At 44.7% G+C, this 22727-nt stretch overlaps 1 protein-coding gene across 1 annotated transcript in view; it reads right to left on the minus strand.

Moving 5' to 3' along the window:
- Nucleotides 1-2550, minus strand: part of LOC143964205 (asialoglycoprotein receptor 2-like) — a 32328-nt gene extending 29778 nt beyond the window's left edge. The window contains exon 1 of the mRNA XM_077473908.1: nucleotides 2516-2550. Coding sequence (XP_077330034.1) covers nucleotides 2516-2546 — 31 coding nt within the window. The 5' untranslated portion in view covers nucleotides 2547-2550. The remainder of the gene's footprint in view (nucleotides 1-2515) is intronic.
- Between the last annotated feature and the right edge of the window lie 20177 nt (nucleotides 2551-22727).

Below are 22727 nucleotides of genomic sequence, written 5' to 3' on the forward strand. Positions count from 1 at the left end.
AGGATCTCCTTCCACTACCTCCTCCTCCACAGAATTATGTATGCAGGATCTCCTTCCACTACCTCCTCCTCCACAGAATTATGTATGCAGGATCTCCTTCCACTACTTCCTCCTCCACAGAATTATGTATGGAGGATCTCCTTCCACTACCTCCTCCTCCACAGAATTATGTATGGAGGATCTCCTTCCACTACCTCCTCCTCCACAGAATTATGTATGCAGGATCTCCTTCCACTACCTCCTCCTCCAAGGAATTATGTATGCAGGATCTCCTTCCACTACCTCCTCCTCCACAGAATTATGTATGCAGGATCTCCTTCCACTACCTCCTCCTCCACAGAATTATGTATGCAGGATCTCCTTCCACTACCTCCTCCTCCACAGAATTATGTATGCAGGATCTCCTTCCACTACCTCCTCCTCCACAGAATTATGTATGCAGGATCTCCTTCCACTACCTCCTCCTCCACAGAATTATGTATGCAGGATCTCCTTCCACTACCTCCTCCTCCACAGAATTATGTATGCAGGATCTCCTTCCACTACCTCCTCCTCCACAGAATTATGTATGCAGGATCTCCTTCCACTACCTCCTCCTCCACAGAATTATGTATGCAGGATCTCCTTCCACTACCCTCCTCCTCCACAGAATTATGTATGCAGGATCTCCTTCCACTACCTCCTCCTCCACAGAATTATGTATGGAGGATCTCCTTCCACTACCTCCTCCTCCACAGAATTATGTATGCAGGATCTCCTTCCACTACCTCCTCCTCCACAGAATTATGTATGCAGGATCTCCTTCCACTACCTCCTCCTCCACAGAATTATGTATGCAGGATCTCCTTCCACTACTTCCTCCTCCACAGAATTATGTATGGAGGATCTCCTTCCACTACCTCCTCCTCCACAGAATTATGTATGGAGGATCTCCTTCCACTACCTCCTCCTCCACAGAATTATGTATGCAGGATCTCCTTCCACTACCTCCTCCTCCACAGAATTATGTATGCAGGATCTCCTTCCACTACCTCCTCCTCCAAGGAATTATGTATGCAGGATCTCCTTCCACTACCTCCTCCTCCACAGAATTATGTATGCAGGATCTCCTTCCACTACCTCCTCCTCCACAGAATTATGTATGCAGGATCTCCTTCCACTACCTCCTCCTCCACAGAATTATGTATGCAGGATCTCCTTCCACTACCTCCTCCTCCACAGAATTATGTATGCAGGATCTCCTTCCACTACCTCCTCCTCCACAGAATTATGTATGCAGGATCTCCTTCCACTACCTCCTCCTCCACAGAATTATGTATGCAGGATCTCCTTCCACTACCTCCTCCTCCACAGAATTATGTATGCAGGATCTCCTTCCACTACCTCCTCCTCCACAGAATTATGTATGCAGGATCTCCTTCCACTACCCTCCTCCTCCACAGAATTATGTATGCAGGATCTCCTTCCACTACCTCCTCCTCCACAGAATTATGTATGCAGGGTCTCCTTCCACTACCTCCTCCTCCACAGAATTATGTATGCAAGATCTCCTTCCACTACCTCCTCCTCCACAGAATTATGTATGGAGGATCTCCTTCCACTACCTCCTCCTCCACAGAATTATGTATGGAGGATCTCCTTCCACTACCTCCTCCTCCTCCTCCACAGAATTATGTATGGAGGATCTCCTTCCACTACCTCCTCCTCCACAGAATTATGTATGGAGGATCTCCTTCCACTACCTCCTCCTCCACAGAATTATGTATGGAGGATCTCCTTCCACTACCTCCTCCTCCACAGAATTATGTATGCAGGATCTCCTTCCACTACCTCCTCCTCCACAGAATTATGTATGGAGGATCTCCTTCCACTTCCTCCTCCTCCACAGAATTATGTATGCAGGATCTCCTTCCACTACCTCCTCCTCCACAGAATTATGTATGCAGGATCTCCTTCCACTACCTCCTCCTCCACAGAATTATGTATGCAGGATCTCCTTCCACTACCCTCCTCCTCCACAGAATTATGTATGCAGGATCTCCTTCCACTACCTCCTCCTCCACAGAATTATGTATGGAGAATCTCCTTCCACTACCTCCTCCTCCACAGAATTATGTATGGAGGATCTCCTTCCACTACCTCCTCCACAGAATTATGTATGGAGGATCTCCTTCCACTACCTCCTCCTCCACAGAATTATGTATGCAGGATCTCCTTCCACTACCTCCTCCTCCACAGAATTATGTATGGAGGATCTCCTTCCACTACCTCTTCCTCTACAGAATTATGTATGGAGGATCTCCTTCCACTACCTCCTCCTCTACAGAATTATGTATGGAGGATCTCCTTCCACTACCCTCCTCCTCCACAGAATTATGTATGGAGGATCTCCTTCCACTACCTCCTCCTCCACAGAATTATGTCTTCTGCTCTTTCCACTGACATTTTACTGCTGACAATATGGAAGTAGCTGCTGAATCCTCTCAAAAGTAAACCTCGGTTCACAAACACTCACCATTCTTCATCTGTAATATTTCCTTTTGCATACTTTTATCTAAAAGAAAAGAGAAATGTATATCAGAAAAGATCCCTCAACCGTTGGACAGATCAGATGAGCAAATGCAGTTACAGAAATATCTAAACACATTTGTCAACACATTACACGGAATTCTGGATATAGTGGATTTTCACTGTGGGCATCGCAAGACCTCCTTCACTTACAATAATTCATCATATAATTTTAAAGTGGACCTCCCATCATTTATAGGTTTTCATGGTGGGGGTAAAATGTTTAGTAACGTGTCCTTGTAATATTTCTAGGTATTTATTACCTCTAAAAGATATCACAGTACCCCCCCTGACAATGCCTTCATCTGCCTTTCTCTACAGAGGGATGGCGCCAAGTACAGATGGTCAATAACCAGTGAATAATGTGCTTGAACATCCCAAATTTTCACCAACTGACCCATGAAATTGTCCTGCAAGACATTTAAGAAAATTGAGAGCCTGCCCCCTCGCTACGCTCTCGTCGATGCTGGGCTGGGCGTGACTTCCTTGGTCCACGGAGAGTTCCAGCAACGCCGCGCGGATTCGAACCTCGCCGTGGCGGCCTCCGTGATCTAGGCGTATGCTGACAGCTACCTCTCTCTTGGCGAATCGGCGGAGGATCGGACGGATGCTTACCTTTCGGTGAGGAAGGCCCTCTGATCGGCAGACAGCTGTATCTGAAACTTGGTGTCAGGAGAGGAGCCGTGTATCCAAGGAGCTGGGTCTGCGCTTGTCGGTGCTTGGCGGTCGGTCTATGATGACAGGACAGCGGTAAGACAAGCGGTCTGAAGGGGAGGGGGACAACCCAAAGCTGGAGGTGGTTTAAAGACACTATACCTGATAGGAAGGGTTCTGTCCCCCCGGTTATAGCTCGGGCTCACCTGTGAGTATCCCCCCTCCCCTCCCTTTAATGGCATAAGAAGGCTGTTACCTAAGGTCTATCTTTGAAGGACAGTGTCTCTTTGCATACTTTAAATTTGCCACTGCTATAAAGGTGTGTGGAGAGGAGAAGGGGAAGCCATAATAAAAGGAAGGAAAATAATCTGCTTGCTGTTGGAAATTCGCTTCAGCTGTCAAACCCTTTTTTTTTTAGTTGAATACAAAATTACAACTGAACTTGTACGTATATAACCTAAGGATGAAGTGTGCGCTGTTGTAAACAAGGAGGTTGGATACACCCTGATGCTTTGTTATCTGACGCAAGAGTTTCTTTCGCAGGGAAAACTTATCTAAAACCTCTTCTGGCTGTGTGACTGTGTAGACTGCCTCCATTTAACAGTTAAAGGACTGGATACATGTTTGTTTTTCGTTTCTCTCTGATTTTAGGGTGGGAAAATTTGTCATCAAAGTAAGATCAACCCAGTATAATAGCTGCATTAATATCAATATCAACAATTTTTCGCTGATTAGCCTATCATACTATAGGCATAATGAGGTTGGATGCATCCCGATGTTTTTTTATCTGACGCAGAGCTTCTTTTTGCAGGAAAAACCTACTTAAAACCTTTTTCTGGCTGTGTGACTGTTGTGATTGTCTCCATTTAACAGCTGAAGGACTGGATACATTTTTGTTTTTTGTTTTATTTTTGATTTCTGGGTGGGAAAAGTTGTTATCAAAGTAAGATGAACTCAGTTCAACAGCTGCAATAATATTACTATCAACAACTTCTTGCTGTTTAGCCTATAACATTTTGGGTATACTGTTGAGTTAGACGGCATGGACTTTGATAGAGGATCTATCCACGGCGTGGAAAGCAGCTGAATTAGGTCCCATCCCCCCCCTCCCCTTCTTAATTTTTTTTTTTTTTTTCCTGAGAATAAGCTAGCCGTTATTGCTGTTATCCTTGATTTAATTGTATCTCATTGTGGGTGGTTTTGGGCCTCTGGGTGACTCTCAGTGGTTCGGACGCAGGTATATTAGATTAGGTTGGAGGCAGGAGGGAAGAGCAGGAAGGAAGGAAAAGAGAGGGGGTTGATAGTAAAAAAGAATACCTGGTGAGCGTTAGATAAAGGTAGGAGGGTTTTCAGTCCTGTCAAAATGAGGGGAAAGACAAGTAAAGTTAACAAGACAGTCACCCCGGCTACAAGTCCGGTCGGGATTCAAAAATATTTGGCTGCAAATTCTAGTATAAGAGAGGATGAAGGGACCGATAGCCCCAGAACAGAAAAATCTATTCGCTCGGGCCCAAGTAGACAGAAGGGGGAAGAGGGAAGGGGGGTAAAAAATCCCACCATAAAGTCAAGTGAGCTTAAAAAAAAAAGCGGGGTAAATTTACAGAATGTAGAAGTAGACCAGAATAATCCCCGGGGAGAGGGGGAGGTGGTTAATAGGGAGACAGAAGAAATGGTTCCGGATAGCCATAAAGAAACCCCCCAACCACATATCAGGGAGATGCTCTCTGAGATGTTCTCGAGAATGGAGATCTCCCTAAGGGCAGATATTGCAACAATAAGAAGCGATATAGGTTTAGTATTGGGGAGAGTTGAGGAGTTAGAAAACAGAGTCGAGACTCAAGAGAGTAAGATGGAGGGAATCCTAGAGCAGATAACAGCCCTCCGGAAATCAAATAGAACAATTAGATATAAGCTGGAGGACTAAGAAAATAGAAGTAGGAGGAAGAATATACGGATAAAAGGTCTCCCCGAGTCATATGGTGGGTCCGCCCTGGGAGAGATAGCTCAACAGATTTTTAACCCTCTATTGGACAAGGAAGTTACAGCCCCTTTGAAAATTGATAGAATACATAGAATGCCTCGACCCCGGGGGATTAGAACAGAAGCACCTCGAGACGTGGTAGTGAGATTTCATAATGTAGTAGAAAAAATGCAGATAATGAGAAAAGGGAGAATACAGTCTGGGGTGGTCCATGAGGGCACGGAACTGCAGATTTACCCTGATTTAGCGGGTGAGACATTGGGAAGGAGGAGATGCTTAAAACCACTCACTGAACTACTGAGAGCGGCGGACATCCCATACCAATGGGGATTTCCTGCATGCCTCATAGGGAAGAAAGAGGGACGATCTGCAGTTCTGCGCTACCCTGAAGACCTCCCAGAATTTTGTGAACAGTTAGGGATAGACCCCGCCCCTCAGATAGAATGGGGTAGTGAAGATGTATTAGGGGCTGAAGGGAATAGTACCCGGGGGAGGAAAGGGCAGGGCCGACCGAACAGGTGGAGTTGAAAGCAGATTACTGGAATTGAGCTGAATTGATGAATTCGCACTGAGAGTTGAGGGGTGCGGGGGGGGGGGAGTTGGGGGGAGGGAGGGAGAGAAGGCGAGGGGAGTCTTGGGCGGATAAGGGTTCAAGCTCCAGGGATACTATGGGGGTGAGGCGAACACAAACAGCGGCCCACCAATGCCATAGGCTTAACGGGAAGGGGGGTGTCCTACCCAGTCTCATGAGACGTTCCGTTATAGGACAAAGGGGGAGTAGGGAGGGGAGATGGGGGGAGGGAGGGAAAGGGAGGGGGGGGTTTTTGGTTGCTTTTTGGGGCTCTCACTCGGTCCTCCCATGGGACTAGCGGGGACAGGCACCACTGGATCCACTAGACGCTTAAAAAGTAAAAGAAAAGGGAAAGAAGAATGGGAAAAAAAAAAAAAAATAGGGAGGGGAATTATCCCTGTAGAGAGGTATGGTAGTCCTTAATGTTGTTACGTATAACGTAAGGGGCTTAAACTCAAAAAGGAAAAGATTCCGGGTAAATGACGAACTGCAATATATGGATGCAAATATAGTGTGTTTGCAGGAGACGCATATAACATGCATTTCTGGGGTTAGACTGAATTCGGCCAATTACCCGGTGTGGTTTTATGGGGATTCCCCATCCCCCTTTTCGAGAGGGGTTGCAATAGGGTTCAGTAGAACAATAAGATTTAACCTAGAAGAGCGACTGGTGGATCCGGAGGGTCGTTACCTGTGCCTAAAAGGTATGCTGTTTAATTTTAAATGTACAATTGTTAATATTTATGCCCCAAACAAGAATACGGGTAGATTCTTGAAGAAAGTTTTGAATAAAATAGAAGACTTTAAAGAAGGGAAATTAATCCTGGCAGGTGATTTCAATTGGAGTATGAACCCTAAAATAGATACTACAGGGGCGGGGCCTAGGATATCCGAACATAAACAGAGGTTGTTTTTAAGGGCGTTAACTGCATACCAATTACATGATACTTGGAGAACACTGCACCCTAAAGATAGGGATTATACATGTTTCTCCTCGGTCCATGGTTCCTTTTCTCGAATAGACTATATTTTCCTGGAGCATTCATTTTTAAGGGCACTTAAGAAGGCTGAAATAAAGATAAGAACTGTTTCAGATCACGCTCCTGTGTTGATTCAGTTGGAGATCGGGGGGGACCATGGACCAAGGTCGAATTGGAGACTGAATGAATCTCTACTACAGGATAAAGATACAGCAGAAAGGATTGAGCAGGAGATTATACAATATTTTAGTCTGAATGATATACCGGAAACATCTAGCCCTGTATTATGGGAAGCGCACAAGGCAGTCATAAGAGGTGTATTAATAGGGATTGGCGCAGGGAAAAAGAGAGAGAGGGAGAAGAAGAAATCCCTATTATACGAGGAAATTCAGAGATTGGAACAGTTGGGGAGACCATGGGGGCTTCGGGACACCCAAGATTTAATAACAAAAAAACGTGAGTTAGAGGATTGCTTAGAGCAGAATAGGAGATCGATCTATCATATTCTGGGAAGAGAAAGGTACCAATGGGGGAATAAATCAGGTAAATGGCTGGCTAGGAGGGTGAAGGAAAAAAAAAATAGAACTTTCATCCCAAAAGTAAGAAATGCTGCGGGGGACTTACAAAATATGCCAGATGATATTGTTAACACATTTTTCACATATTATCAGGGCCTGTATAATATCGGTCAACAGGATAAGGTTGTGAATCAAGTAGAGGAGGGAATAAAAGAATACTTAAATCGGTTAGATATCCCCAGGGCCAAGCAATTAGAAATGGAAGCATTAGAAGCCCCAATAACAAGGGCGGAGGTTGAGAGGGCGATCAAAAACACAGCTAAAGGAGGGTGCCCGGGGCCCGATGGTTTCCCGATCTCATACTACAAACAATTCCAAAAACAGCTAGTCCCAAAATTATGCGACTATTTTAATGCAGTGGGGAAGGGTGAAGAATTTCGCGAAGAAACACTTCGGACACATGTGGTCCTGATCTTAAAAGAGGGAAAGGACCCGGCGGCAGTAGAAAGCTATAGGCCAATTTCTTTATTAAATTCAGATATTAAATTGTTTGCAAAAATTATTGCAGAGAGATTGGGACCACATGTGCCAGAATGGATATTGCAGGACCAGGTTGGATTTATCGAGGGGAGAGAGGGTCGGGATAACACACTAAAGACCATTATGCTATGCCAAGAAGCGGTAAGACGGGGTACCCCTGCGGTACTCATGTCAATAGATGCGGAAAAGGCATTTGACCGAGTAGGGTGGAGGTTCTTGTTTGAAGTCCTGGAAAGGTACGGAGTGGGGGACCGTATGAGGGGCTGGGTAGATGCCCTTTACACCCACCCTAAAGCTAGAATAAGAATAAATGGGGCCCTGTCCTGCCCCCTCGAGTTGTTCGATGGGACAAGACAGGGCTGCCCGTTATCCCCATTATTATTTATATTGTCGCTTGAACCCCTGTTGAGGGCCATCAGGATGAATCCAAATATTCATGGGATAAGGGCCGCTGAGAGGGAGTTCAAGGTCGCGGCGTTTGCCGACGACCTTTTGCTCTACATTTCCAACCCCGGGTCTTCCATACCAGCAATAATGGAAGAACTATTAAATTATGGGAAGGTCTCTAACTTTAAGGTTAATATATCTAAATCCGAAATTTTGAATTTGAATATTTCAATAACAGAGCAGAGCCGCCTTCAGTCTAAATTCCCCTTCAGATGGTGTGGGAGGGAATTGGTCTATTTGGGAATAAGGCTGACAGCAGAGGGGAGTGATCTGTTCGAGGCCAATTACATACCCTTATTAAATAAAATTAAACAGCATCTGGATAGGTGTCAATATAAAGCTCTATCATGGATAGGTAGAATAAACGTAGTTAAAATGTTTATTTTACCAATTTTCACCTATACATGCCAAATGATCCCAATAGTGTTACCACAGGTTTATCTAAATAAATTAAAAATTTTGATTAATAGATTTATATGGAAAAAAAAAGCGGCAAGGGTGGCTCGGAATACCCTGATTAGAAGTAAAGAAAGGGGAGGGCTGGCAATGCCGGATCTCCAAAAGTATTATGAGGCCATAGCAATCTCTCGAATACCGGACTGGATCTATAATAAAAAGGGTAAGGACTGGGCTGAATTAGAAATCAAGTTAAGTAGAAGGGAATTAGGGGAAATAGTATGGATACCTGCAAAACACAGAGAATTAGGCCCTAACACAAGCACACTCACAAAAAATTTATTTCAGATATGGGACACAATAAACAAGCGACACAACTGGGAACACAACTCACCATTAATGCCACTATTGGATACTAAATTTTTTATCCCAGGTCAAGAGGAATATTTATATTATAGTAGTTGGGTTAAGAAAGATAACATTAAAGTACAGGAGGTGATGGAAGGTAATAGGATGTGCACATATGAAGAAATTATAGGGAAATGGGGACATAAACCATTAGATAAATGGAGATATTTTCAACTATATTATTTCATTCAGTCTTTACCACAGCCACTACGGGGTATGGAACAACTTAGACCGTTGGAGAAGCTATTAGTGAACCGGCAGTGCCTTCAAAAAAGAATCTCGAAATTTTATAAAATTCTAATAGAAAGAATAGAGAAAAATTACCCCCCCTATCTAGAAAAATGGGAAAGCGAAATCGGGTCCTTAGGTAACGATGACCATAGAAATAGGATAATTAGACGAACCTATTCGGTTACCGTAGATTCGCAAACACGAGAGATGTCATATAAACTTTTAACAAGATGGTACATAACCCCACAACAAGGAAATAAAATATGTAGTGCGACCCCCCGGCTATGCTGGAGAGGCTGCATGGGGGAGGGGTCTTTTGCCCACATATGGTGGTTGTGCCCTAAGATACAGATATTTTGGGATAAAGTAATAGAAACTATTTTGGAAATAACAGGGGAAAGGATTAGGAGGGATCCATGGGTATGTTTGTTTCATGATATAGAAAAAGGAGAGAAGGAGTATGGGTATTCCTTGATACCCTCTTTATTAAATGCTGCTAAATCCTTGATACCGCTTAGATGGAAAAGATCTGACCCTCCCTCAATGAGGGAGTGGGCAGATAGATTAGAAAAGATTCGTATCATAGAAGAGTCAATGTACAAACTGGATAACTTGGAGGAAAGGTACCAAAATAAATGGCGTCTGTGGGTATTGTTTGGTAAAACTGAAAGCTATCTGAAGATGATGGAATGCTAGTTAAAAGGAGTCCCATGGAGTAGGATCGAGTGGGAGAGGGGTGGGAAGGGGAGGGGGGAGGGAAAAGGAAGATAACCTGTATAAGAAATGATGTTGTATTTATTATGCGAAATGGTTTATATATGAATTGTGTTTTTTTTGTAAATTTTGGAAAATCTTATAAATAAAGAATTGAAAAAAAAAAAAAAAAAAAAGAAAATTGAGAGCCTTAGATGAATGGGCAGTTGCTTCTGCCCAGTCCATATCTGGATAGTTAATATACCCCATTATAATTTCACTGCCCTGCCTTGCTGCCATTTCTAGCTGTGATAGGAGGTAAGCCTCCTCCTAAATTTATTTTAGCGCACACTAACATAAGACAATACCCATTTTTTTTGTACAATATAAAAAAGGTTGCGCTTAATAAATACCCAACATGTCAAGCCTTAAATTTGTGTGCAGCAAACAGGGGAACGCATGGGGGATTCCCTATACAAAGGTCTTCATCAAGGAGTGGGAGGCCAAGGATCTCTGAAACAGAACTTAAAGTGTAGAACTTTGACCTTTGATAGTGTTGAGTGAAAAGCTCATCCAAATCCAGACATTTTCCACCCACCATTGAAACATTTTTTATTTTTATTATTATTATTATTATTATTTTTATATGCAGATTAACGTTTTGTAAAAATGTTTTGGTTTTCATTTTACATTTTTTATTGTTATTTTTTTTACCTTGTAAAGCTGCCCCTACACTGGTCAAGTAAACATGGGCAAGGCTGTAACTAAAATTTCTTCAAGCAATCATATCTATGGATTACTTGGTGTTAGCATAGTAAGAAGGACCTCCAGTGGCAGGAGGGGTGAAGGCCGATATGACAACTCACAATGTAAATGTTTAGTGACTTCATCAGATGGAATATTTAATGGAGGTGGAGCTCAAGAATGTGAGTAGAGCAGCAAATCTAGGATGGTATGAAGGCCCTCCAGTGGCAGGAGGGGTGAAGGCTGATATGACAACTCACAAAGTAGATGTTAATGACTATATCAGATGGAACATGTCATGGAGGTGGACCTTGGGGATGTGAGTAGAGCAGCAGTTCTAGGACGGTAAGAAGGCCCTCCAGTGTCAGGATGGGTGAAGGCAGATATGACAGCTCGAGAGGTAAATATTCTCCATCCACAGATTTCGGGATGATGAGAAGATCTCTGCCATTGAAACCTTGGGATGTGGTAACATGTGAAGAAGGGATAGAGGAGAACAAAAATGGAGAATAAAAATAGTCAATAATTTACTGAAAAGGTAAAGGTTTCAGAAAAGGTATGCATGGCGATTTTTGCTTTACAGCGCTATATAATGTAGCGGGGACACTTTTACCAGGTGTCCGCTATATGTGGAAATTTTGTTTTTCCCTCAGAACAGTAATGGGGTTCTGAGGGTTAATTGTGCAGGTTAACTTTGGCATCAGTTTGGCTGGGCTGTATTAGGGTTCTGCCTGCTCATGGGTACAGTGAGGTACATATGACAGGCCTAGAACCAGGCCTGGTTGGAAGTTTTAGGTATCAGTCTTCCCCGGAGCCAATCAGTGGGTGCACCTGGCCCCGCTGTGTAGTCTGGGGAAGGGTACTTAAGGTGCGGAAGTCACGTGTTCGGGGTTAGGCCGCAGTCCTGTTTCCTGGTTCTGGACCGGGGTAGCCCCACGAGGGGTCCCGGGCCTGGGAACATTTGCCGTCCCGCAACATGGTCAGTTTGACTAGCCCCACAGACCCGCATGGTCTGGGGCAAGGATCCATCTGTTCCCGAGTCTCGGAGCCGGTTAGCCCGAGGCCCAGTAACTGAAAACTGAAGGAGGATTCAAGGCGTCCCGTTGTGCTCATATTACTGGAGGGGCATCTAAGCTCGCATAGGTGACCGAGGGAGGGCTCTTCGGAAGAGGGCCAACAAGCTGGTATCTCAAGAGGAGCCTGGTTACTGAGTTGTTTGGACACTAAAGAATCCGCACTTCCACAGTACTGCTAAGGAGACAGAGAAAGTTCCAGGTACTGTGAGAAAGGTTCCTATTCACCTTCGGTTGCAAGTTCGTTCTGTGTCAGAGACTTTTAACAAGTTTCCAGACCACATTGTCAGCCGCCATACCTCTGGATAGAGGTTAGTCTGGTATTGAAGTACCCAGCTGCGAGTGGCTACTCTCTGGGTTTTGTTTAAGTACATTTGTGGATGTCAGCAGTTCAACGTGCCTGAGTTTCTTCACCCTTGCCCTCTATTACCATCTAAGCCCTTGTACACACGGTCGGACATTCCGACGGATTTAGTCTGGAAGTGGTGTTGCATACACACGGTCGGACAAAGTTGTCAGAATTTCCGGTCGACAAGAACGTGGGGATGTAAACCGCATATGACGGGACTAGAAAAGGGAAGTTCAGCACCACGTGCGGCACCCTTTGGGCTCCTTGTGCTGATCTCGTGTTTATCACATGTTAGTAGAAGTTTGGTGAGAGACGATTCGCGCTTTTCAGATTTGTGCTTCAGATCGTTACTGCTCTTCAGTTTGTGTTTGTCGGTGCGTATCTGCTTATCAGTGTGTGTAGTCAGTTCACATTTGTTGGTCATTGTGGACTATATCTCGGTATAGTATGCTTTGATTTTCAGTGCTTATTGTCTGCTTGTTTCTGGTTTTCAGTTCTTGCTGTTTATCGGTGCTTTCTGTTGTCCGTTCTGACCAGCCGACTGTTTTGAAGCCATGTTTCATGTACGTTCTCGTGGTAGAGTTCATGCTGTGCAGGGGCTTGGTGTTGGGCTTTTAGCTTTGACACAAGCCCAGTCCATGAACAGGGCGAGGAGGAGTTCGTGGAGCAAGACCAGTTCTCACACATGCCTTTGCTTGTGAGATCCTGGAGAATAATCCTGATGATTTTAGGAATTATCTCCAGATGACGGACCCAGTTTTTCACTGTCTGCTGGTTTTGCTGTCCCCTTATATCACCAGGCAGGATACCTGCATGCGGCAAGCCATCACTCCGGAGCAGAGGCTCATCGCCACATTGCGGTACTTGGCGTCAGGGAGAAGTCTTCAGGACCTCAAGTTCTCCACAGGCATCTCCCCCCAGGCTCTGGGGATCATTATTCCAGAGACCTGTTCTGCCATCATACAGGTCCTGCAGAAGGACTATATTAAGGTAAGATTTCTCCTTTAACATCACATTCTATGTATTTAATGTTTGCTAATGTATTGTATTTTTTTTCCTCATTCCCTAATTACCATGATTACAATATGCTCTAATTGATACACTGTGCCCCTTTGTCCTCGTGCATGCTGGGAGCTTTTAAAGTTCCTTTTTTGTCCTTCATGCATATTTGCCTTCATTAACTTCCCCAGCATGCTCTTCTGGGCCCATAAACCCATAGCCTAGTCACTTAGCAATGTATTTTGTCAGCTCCATAGTATTGCTTTCCCCTAAACACCCCCTAAAATGTAAATGTTATGTGTGTGCTTAAATTCATGCAGAGTGCCAGAGGTTTTTTTTTTTGGTGGGCCAAACTCATTAGGAACCCCCCTCCCCCCAACTGCTAGGTCAGCTGATAGCAATCCTCTATTTGCTGACTTTGCCAAACCCAATACACACTATACCTACCTTTTTTCCTGCCTCAATACTTTCAAATGCTATTGTTTAAAGTTTTTTTTTTCTCCTATTATTATCTTGATAGATAATAGCAGAATGTAAAAATGTGCTTCCATATGTTCATTTCTTTGGTATTATGACACTTCTTACCTGTTCAGTGGGCCGCCAATAGTCTAAGTAAAGAGGGGCTGGCCAAAGTATCACACATTATTTATCCATTCAGCTCTCAATGAAGTGGAGAGGGTTACCTGTCCAAAACACCCCCCTCCCCCCTAATTTTCTTGGGCCATCAGATATGGGGGGGGGGGGAGGAATCTGATAAGGGGATCTTATATTTTTGTTTTTAAATACTAATTTCCAAAAATGTTTGTGTCTAATCTGCTTGCAATGTTGATGTGCAAAATGACTAATTTTCTTTTCTTGTTTGACTCCACAGTTTCCTTCAACGCCACAGGAATGGCAGACTGTGGCCTCCCACTTTGCCAGCCATTGGGACTTTCCCAATTGTGGAGGTACAATTTATGGGAAACACGTCCGCATCGTCCCACCCCCCAACTCGGGGTCCTACTATTATAATTACAAGGAGTATAATAGTATTGTGATGTTGGCAGTGGTGTCAGCGACATATGATTTCCTGTATGTGGACATGGGGAAAAATGGCCGGATGTCGGATGATGGAGTGTTCACACGGACGGAGTTCTACTGGTGTCTCCAGAGTGGCAGTCTGGGCTTGCCACATCCAGAGAAGAATGTGGAAGTACTCCCCTTAGTTTTCATCGCGGATTAGGCGTTTGCTCTGGCAAACCATCTGATGCGGCCTTTCCCGATGAGGACCTTCACCCCGGAACAGAGGCTCTTTAATTTCCGGCTGGCCAGAACAGTAGTGGAGAACACTTTCGGGATAATTGCCAGCCAGTTCCACCTATTTTTGACTCCAATCCACATGGCGGAATATAAACTCAATCTTGTCGTGCTTTCGTGCTGCATTCTGCACAATTTTTTGAAAAAACACTCAGCAAACTATGTGGCCTCAGTTGGACCTGATGCAGACTTACCTGAAAATGTCAACCTGACGGCCCTTGAAGCTGCTCATCCTGGCTTGTCCCCCCAAAGCAACCACGAGGTCAGAACAAAATATGTGGACTACTTTGTGGGTAGGGGGGGCATTAATATGCCAATGCCTGAAAGGCATTTTTTAATACATTTTTTGTGTTTTTTTGGGGCCTTTTTCTTCAACAGTGCAAACCCAATTTCAGAGCGAGATGAGGTGACAGTCTCTTCTTCAGATAATCTTATTATGTTGTGGGTCTGCTACACACACACCTTGTTTTTGTTGATAATGTACAGTATGTATTGCATTACTGACAAAAATATTGATCATTTTCAGCACCATGGCAGAAGTATGTGGGGTCATGAAAATGGCGTGATTGGGGAAATTTAAAAAGCACCGTGGGTGTTATTTACTAAAGGCAAATCCACTATGCACTACAAGTGCACTGCAAAAGTGCACCTGAAACTGCACTTGAAGTGCAAAGTGGATTTGCCTTTAGTAAATAACACCCATTGTCACAGAAAACAACAAACTTTACTTCAAATACTGCTTTTGCGCATTGAAAAAGGAAGCCACACATTGTTGATAATTTAACTTTTTACTCAAAGAACATTCACATGTGCGTTTAGAAAAGGGTTTTACAACAAACCAACATATTTGGTGTATATAAAACATTTTTTTTGGTAACATTTTTCTAACTTGGGGTTTTTATGCAAACAGGCATGTATCAAAGCATAACATACAGAACACAGGAACTTACAAAGTTCAACTTTGAAAAGTGAAGACAATATCAGACATGAGTATGTACAAACTGGGCTGATATTGCCTTCATCAGATGGGGTGTCACCCCTGGAAAACCCAAATTTGGAAGATGCACACAAATTGTGAATCAAAAAGTATCCAGTTTCCTACTGTTCCCATGCCTAATGTCAACGTGTGCTATCTCCCATCATGGGGTATCAGTGCATGTGTTTTGGGGGTGCAACCCCTTCATCTCAGCCACTTTAGTAGCAAGGAAGGGGTTGCACCCACAAAACACATACATTGATCCCCCACGATAAGAGATAGTACATGTTGACACACTGTGTGCATCTTCCAAATTTAGCTTTTCGAAAAATATAAAAGTGTTTTGGAAAAATTAAAAAGGATGCTAGCTAGTTTTGGGTGTTTCAGATTCTCCCTAAAACATCAATGATGTTCTTCATTTTTTGCTGAACATCATTGATGTTTTTCTGGATATTCTTTAAATCGCGATTGCACCCCATTATCTCCCCAATGATGATCTGCGCACTTTCAGTGGTAAAATGCGATTCTTCTTCCACAACATCCACATCACATAAAAATAAACAACAAAAAAATACAGTGTATTATAAATATGCAGACATACATTGATTAGCTTACCAGAAGCTGTGGTCTCCGACACTCACCTGTTGTGGTGACAATTTCGCCAATCTCTACAATTTCTCCTTCCTCCTCCTCCTCTGCTTCTAGTGTTGGTATTTCCCCTTCTTTGGGAGGTGTGGTGTCCCTGGTGTCCTCAGAGGTCCCGGGTCTTCTCTTCCCTATGAGAATGTAAAAAAAGGAATACTTAGCACACAGATATTTGAGGGCAGAAATAGGAATATGAAACATTGATTGGAAGTGTCATACAATTGTGTTTTGTGGCAGAGTTCAAAGGTGAAAACATATTTTTGACACTTTCTAAAGCTGGAATACTTACCTGTTGTGTGAACAAATGTAGTCAATAGCAACTTGCCAAAACATTGTCTTTGGAGTGGGCTAACGAACAATGTTTATTAAGAACGATTGAACCCATGAACATGAAAGTGGCCATTTTAACCTGTACAACATGAAATCCAAGCACATGGAGCAGTATGCAAGCAATAATAATAATATGAACACACGATAACTACTTACTTTTTTGAAGCACTCGCTTGATCCTTCTGTACTGATTGTGCTCCCTCAGTTTCAGGTCTGACCAGAGATTTCTCAGTTGATCCTTGGATCTTTGTTCATGATCTTGGCCTTTCTGACATTTTGGTTTGGGTAAGGTCCATACTTCCCATCATAGTCCTTCCTCTTCAATATGTCCACCTCCAACATCTCTCCAAAAGACATATTTGAGACCTTAAATCTTCTCCTTCCGGGATCCGGATGTTTCTGGCTCCGGACTTTCCTCGTCCTCCTCGTTAGTGGAATTATTATCATGCCCCTGCTGTGTCTCCGCCATGTGCCGAAAGAGAAGGGGCGGGGAATAGACTAGAAAGGACGTCGGGGCGGGCGGAGTTTCATGCATGCGCACTGTATATAAAACGCAACACGCGTGTGTCGTACATATGATCTGTGAGCAGAGGGAGGATCTGACGTGCCGATCTTTCGAACAAAGGTACAATTTTAACTTGGTACATCACTAGCCTATACTGCTTCTAGATTGAGGCCTGTATTGGGACAAGATTTAGTCGAGTTTAGTCGAGTTTAGCCTGACATTAGGGCTTGTCTTGTGTTGTGTCTTGCAGAGAATATGAATGGGTTTAACGACCATAGTTTCCTCCCCCTGTTCATCGACAAGAACAGGGAGCTGCCCTGTCTGTGGCAAGCTACACATCCCCACTACAGTAACAAATTAAAGAGGCAGGCAGCGACGGTGAAACTGCTGGAGTTGGTGAAGCTGGTGGTCCCCAGGGCAGACATCAACTATTTAAAAACTAAAATTGGTGGCCTGAGGAGTACATATCTGAGGGAGCACAAGAAGGTGCTGGAGTCCATGAAAACTGGAGCAGCAACAGATGAAGTTTATGTCCCCAGGCTGTGGTAATATAAGAGGATGCATTTTCTGCCAGACCAGGCTGAGGTCAGGGAATCCCTCTCTACCCTTCCTTCCATGCTTCCTTCTACGCTTCATTCCACCCCTGCTGAGGCTTCCGACGCCCAACCTGGGCCTTCCAGTCAGGAAGGTGTAGAGGAGCCCAGTTTGAGCCAGGTATAGTATTGTTCTACATATTTTTGTAGTAAAAATGAATGATGTTAACTTGATTGTTGCTCACAATTGCTGATTTTAGAAAGTGTTTCACATATCAATAGACAGTAATGACCAAAATATTGGCGGCGACGGTAGCGACAGAAGACCGGGCCACCACCTGTAAAAGAGCTAGAAGAAGGCGGGTGGCCCGGCAGAAGACCAAAGAGGGGGACAAGACCCCCGAAGTCGGAAGAAGAGGGCGGCGGCGCAGAAGAAAGCCACGCTCCTCCGCTAGTAAAAGAGCTAGAAGAAGATAGCGGAGGAGTCCGGTGAGAAGACCCCCGAAGACGGAAGACCCCCGGAGCTGTGCAATAAACTATTTTAGCCCTTGTGTGTTGTGTTTTTTTTTACTTTATTTGGGTGAATGGGTAGGGGTACATTGTACCCCATACTCAATCACATAGGGTGGGGGGCCGGTATCCGGAGGCCCCCTTATTAAAGGGGGCTCCCGGATTCGGATAAGCCCCCGCCCACAGACCCCGACAACCAATGGCCAGGGTTGTCGGGAAGAGGCCCTTGTCCTCATTAACATGGGGACAAGGTGCTTTGGGGTGGGGGGGGCCGTGGGGCCCCCCTTCCCCAAGGCACCCCCCCATGTTGAGGGCACACGGCCTAGTACGGCTCAGGAGAGGGTGCCGCTCGCTCGTCCCCCCTTTCCTGGCCGGCCGGGTAGAGTGCTCGGACAAGGGTCTGATGTGGACCCTGGGGGGGGACCCCACGCTGATTTTTTCGGTGTTGGGGTTCCCCTTTAACTCCATACCAGGTGGCGGGGCCAGCAACGCATCCTTCTCTGGCCCCGCCTACCTGGAGACATGCTCAAAATGAGCGGACTTTCCTCCGGGCGGGAAAAGTCAGTCCATTCCAAAAGTACAGCGGACTGGCATACGCACGGCCGGATTGTCCGCTGAAATGCAAGTCTGACGGGAAGATTGGAGTGCAATACTACTTTCTAAGTCCGCCGTACTTTTGGGTAAAAAAAAGTCCGCCGGAGGCTACACACGGGGGGATTGTCCGGCGGACTTGAGTTTGCCGGACTTTTCCCCCCGATTGTTTGATCGTGTGTATGCGGCATTAGCGATCATTTTTCTGATCACTGCATTAGTGTCACTGGTGCCGCTAGGTAGCTAGTTATTTTTTTAGGTTCACCGCCAGGTTTTTATAGCGCTAGGTACCCCCATATACTACCCAATAATAGTTTTAACCCCCTGATTGCCCCTAGTTAACCCTTTCACCAGCGATCACCATACAAGTGTCACTGGTGATGCTGGTTAGCCAGTTAGTTATTTAGGTTCCCCGTCAGGTTTTTATATAGTGTCAGGGACCCCCATATACTACCTAATAAATATTTTAACCCCCTGATTGCCCCTAGTTAACCCTTTCACCAGTGATCACCGTATAAGTGTTACGGGTGACTCTGGTTAGTTAGTTTGCTTTTTATAGCATCATGGCACCCACCACTTATTACCCATAAAGGTTTAACCCCCTGATCACCCGGCGGGTGATATCAATTAGGTTTTAGGGTCAGGGTCTGCGTTGCCCCAGGCAGCGCTAGGTTAGTGCCAGTACCGCTAACACCCACGCGCAAAGCATACACCTCCCGTAGTGGTATAGAATCTGAACAGATCAATATCTGATCTGATCAGATCTATACTAGCGTCCCCAGCAGTTTAGGGTTCCAAAAAAACGCATTGTTAGCGGGATCAGCCCAGATACCTGCCAGCACCTGCGTTTTGCCCTTCCGCCCAGCCCACCCAAGTGCAGTATCGATCAATTGATCACTGTCACTTACAAAACACTAAACACATAACTACAGCGATCGCAGAGTCAGGCCTGATCCCTGCGATCGCTAACAGTTTTTTTTGGTAGCGTTTTATATTTAAATCCTGAAGGCAGTGCTTGGTTTTCGGGGTCCCGTACGTGGCTAGGCTCCCAAAAAGTCCCCCACATGTGGTATCCCCATACTCGGGAGAAGCAGCGGAATTTATTTTGGGGTGTAATTTCACTTATGCCTATAGCATGTGTGAGCAATGTAGTATTTAGTGACAACTTTGTCACTAAATTACTTTGTAACTATGTAACTTTGTGCAAAAAAAAAAAAAAAATTGTAATATTCCTGCAACTTGTGGCAAAATATAAAATATTTCATGGATTCAACATGCCTCTCAGTAAATAGCTTGGGGTGTCTACTTTCCAAAATGGGGTCATTTGGGGGAGTTTTGTTCTATTTTGGCATTTTATGGCCTTCGAAACTGTGATAGGTAGTGAGATCAGAAGTGAAATCAAAAATTTGCACCCTAAGGCCGCGTACACACGGGCGGACTGTTCGCCCAACTTAGTCCGCTGAACAGTGTTTCAGCGGACAGTCCGCTCGTGTGTGGGCTTCAGCGGACTGTTTCAGCGGACAGTTTGACGAACAAAGTCTTACGGAATTTCCGTAAGACAGTCCGTTCAAACTTGGTTTTGTCCGTCCAAACTTGGTTTCAGCGGACAGTCCGCTCGTGTGTAGGCAAGTTGGACGGACTAAGTATCGCGCATGCTCAGAAAGGATTTACACGGCCGAAGATTGCATTGCAGTGTATAGGACTTCGTTTTCCTAGTCCCGTCGTACGTGCTGTAGACGTCATCGCGCACGCTTTGAGCGGACTGTCTGCTCATCGTGTGTGGTCAAGTCCGTTCATGCAAATTTTGAGCGGACTGTTTGTCGGATTGTTTGACAAACTTAGAAACCCTGAAGGCAGTGATTGGTTTTCGGGGTGCCGTATGCAGCTAGGCTCCCAAAAAGTCCCATATATGTGGTATCCTCGTACTCAGGAGAAGCAGCAGAATATATTTTGGGGTGCAATTACACATATAACTATGGCATGTGTGAGCAATATATCATTTAGTGACAACTTTTTGTAAACTTTTTTTTTTTTTGTCATTATTCAATCACTTTGGACAAAAAAAAAAATATTCAATGGGCTCAACATGCCCCTCAGCAATTTCCTTGGGGTGTCTACTTTCCAAAATGGGGTCATTGGGGGGGGGGGGGGGGGTTGTACTGCCCTGCCATTTTAGCACCTCAAGAAATTAGAAGGCAGTCATAAATTAAAAGCTGTGTAAATTCCATAAAATGTACTCTAGTTTGTAGACGCTATAACTTTTGTGCAAACTAATAAATATACGCTTATTGACATTTTTTTTACTAAAGACATGTGGCTGAATAAATTTTGGCCTAAATGTATGACTAAAATTGAGTTTATTAAATTTTTCTTATAACAAAAAGTAGAAAATATATTTTTTTCTCGAAATTTTCAGTCTTTTTCCATTTATATCGCAAAAAATAAAAATCGCAGAGGCAATCAAATACCATCAAAAGAAAGCTCTATTTGTGGGAAGAAAAGGACGCAAATTTTGTTTGGGTACAACATTGCATGACCGCGCAATTACCAGTTAAAGCAGTGTAGTGCGAAATTGTAAAAAGACCTCTGGTCCTTAGGCTGACAATTGGTCCGGGGCTGAAGTGGTTAAAATGACTGCTCCTGAAAAATGGCCGCTTTTAAACCTTTTTTAGCATTGATCCATGTCCCCTGGGGCAGGACGCAGGTCCCCAAACACTTTTTATGACAATAACTTGCATTAGGGTTGCCACCTTTTCTTAAAGCAAAACCCGAACATTTTTGTGGCGCACAGCAATTTTTTTGTAGTACACGCTATAGGATTGTAAAATACCTTGCGTTACCCAAAAAGAGTAGTAAAGAGGTGTGCTACGATGAACAGTGGCTGTGGCCAAATTGCATTAACAGTGGGGGGAAGACTTAAAGGGGCATGGTTATATAAAACAAAAGCATTGGTGTATCCATAAAATATGATTTGATTAATAAAAGAACTGTCAGTGAAAATAGCTTACCTTAAAAGTGGACACTGTCGGCTAGTAGAGCAGTGGACGGTGTCAGTAGGGCAGTGGACAGTGTCAGTAGAGAAGTGGACAGTGTCAGTAGGGCAGATGATGGTGTCAGTAGGGCAGTGGATGGTGTCAGTAGAGCAGTGGACGGTGTCAGTAGGGCAGTGGATGGTGTCAGTAGGGCAGATGATAGTGTCAGTAGGGCAGTGGACGGTGTCAGTAGAGCAAAGGACGGTGTCAGTAGGGCAGTGGACGGTGTCAGTAGGGCAGTGGATGGTGTCAGTAGGGCAGTATATGGTGTCAGTAGAGAAGTGGAAGGTGTCAGTAGGGCAGTGAATGGTGTCAGTAGGGCAGATGATGGTGTCAGTAGGGCAGTGGACGGTGTCAGTAGAGCAGTGGATGATGTCAGTAGAGCAGTAGAGCAGTGGACGGTGTCAGTAGAGCAGCGGACGGTGTCAGTAGGGCGGTGGACGGTGTCAGTAGGGCAGTGGATGGTGTCAGTAGGGCAGTATATGGTGTCAGTAGAGAAGTGGAAGGTGTCAGTAGAGCAGATGATGGTGTCAGTAGAGCATTGGACAGTGTCAGTAGGGCAGATGATGGCGTCAGTAGAGCAGTGGATAGTGTCAGTAGAGCAGATGATGGTGTCAGTAGAGCAGTGGATGGTGTCAGTAGAGCAGTGGATGGTGTCAGTAAGGCAGTGGATGGTGTCAGTAGTAGTGATGGACGAACTTCCGACGGGACGTTTCGCGAACGCGAAACGCGAACGGACACAAACGTTCGCGAAAACGACCGTTCGCCGCGGGCTCCATTGACTTCAATGGGAGGCGAATTTCGCAAACCTTTAGGTCGAATTTGCGGCCACGGGGTAATTATTAGGGGGTAGCACGTAGTCCCACCACCTGGACAATAGCATAATACATGTATGAGGTGAATTTGGGATCGATAACTACAAGCATTTTTTTTTTATTTGGGAAATTGTTCTGACAATTCAGGACTATGGAGCTAATGAAGGCAATGGAGGAGAGGGAAGGTCAGGGACCAGGGTAGGCAAACAAGAGGGTGCAGGAGATACAGAGCACTGACAGCAGCACCGTAATACAGAGCACTGACATCAGCACCGTGACATACAGCGCTGACAGCAGCTCCGTGACATACAGCGCTGACAGCAGCTCCGTGACATACAGCGC

The sequence above is a fragment of the Lithobates pipiens genome, unplaced genomic scaffold (assembly GCF_037356315.1).
Source record: "Lithobates pipiens isolate NorthernLeopardFrog02 unplaced genomic scaffold, aLitPip1_a1.2 Scaffold_8, whole genome shotgun sequence".
Classification (NCBI taxonomy): Eukaryota; Metazoa; Chordata; class Amphibia; order Anura; family Ranidae; genus Lithobates; species Lithobates pipiens.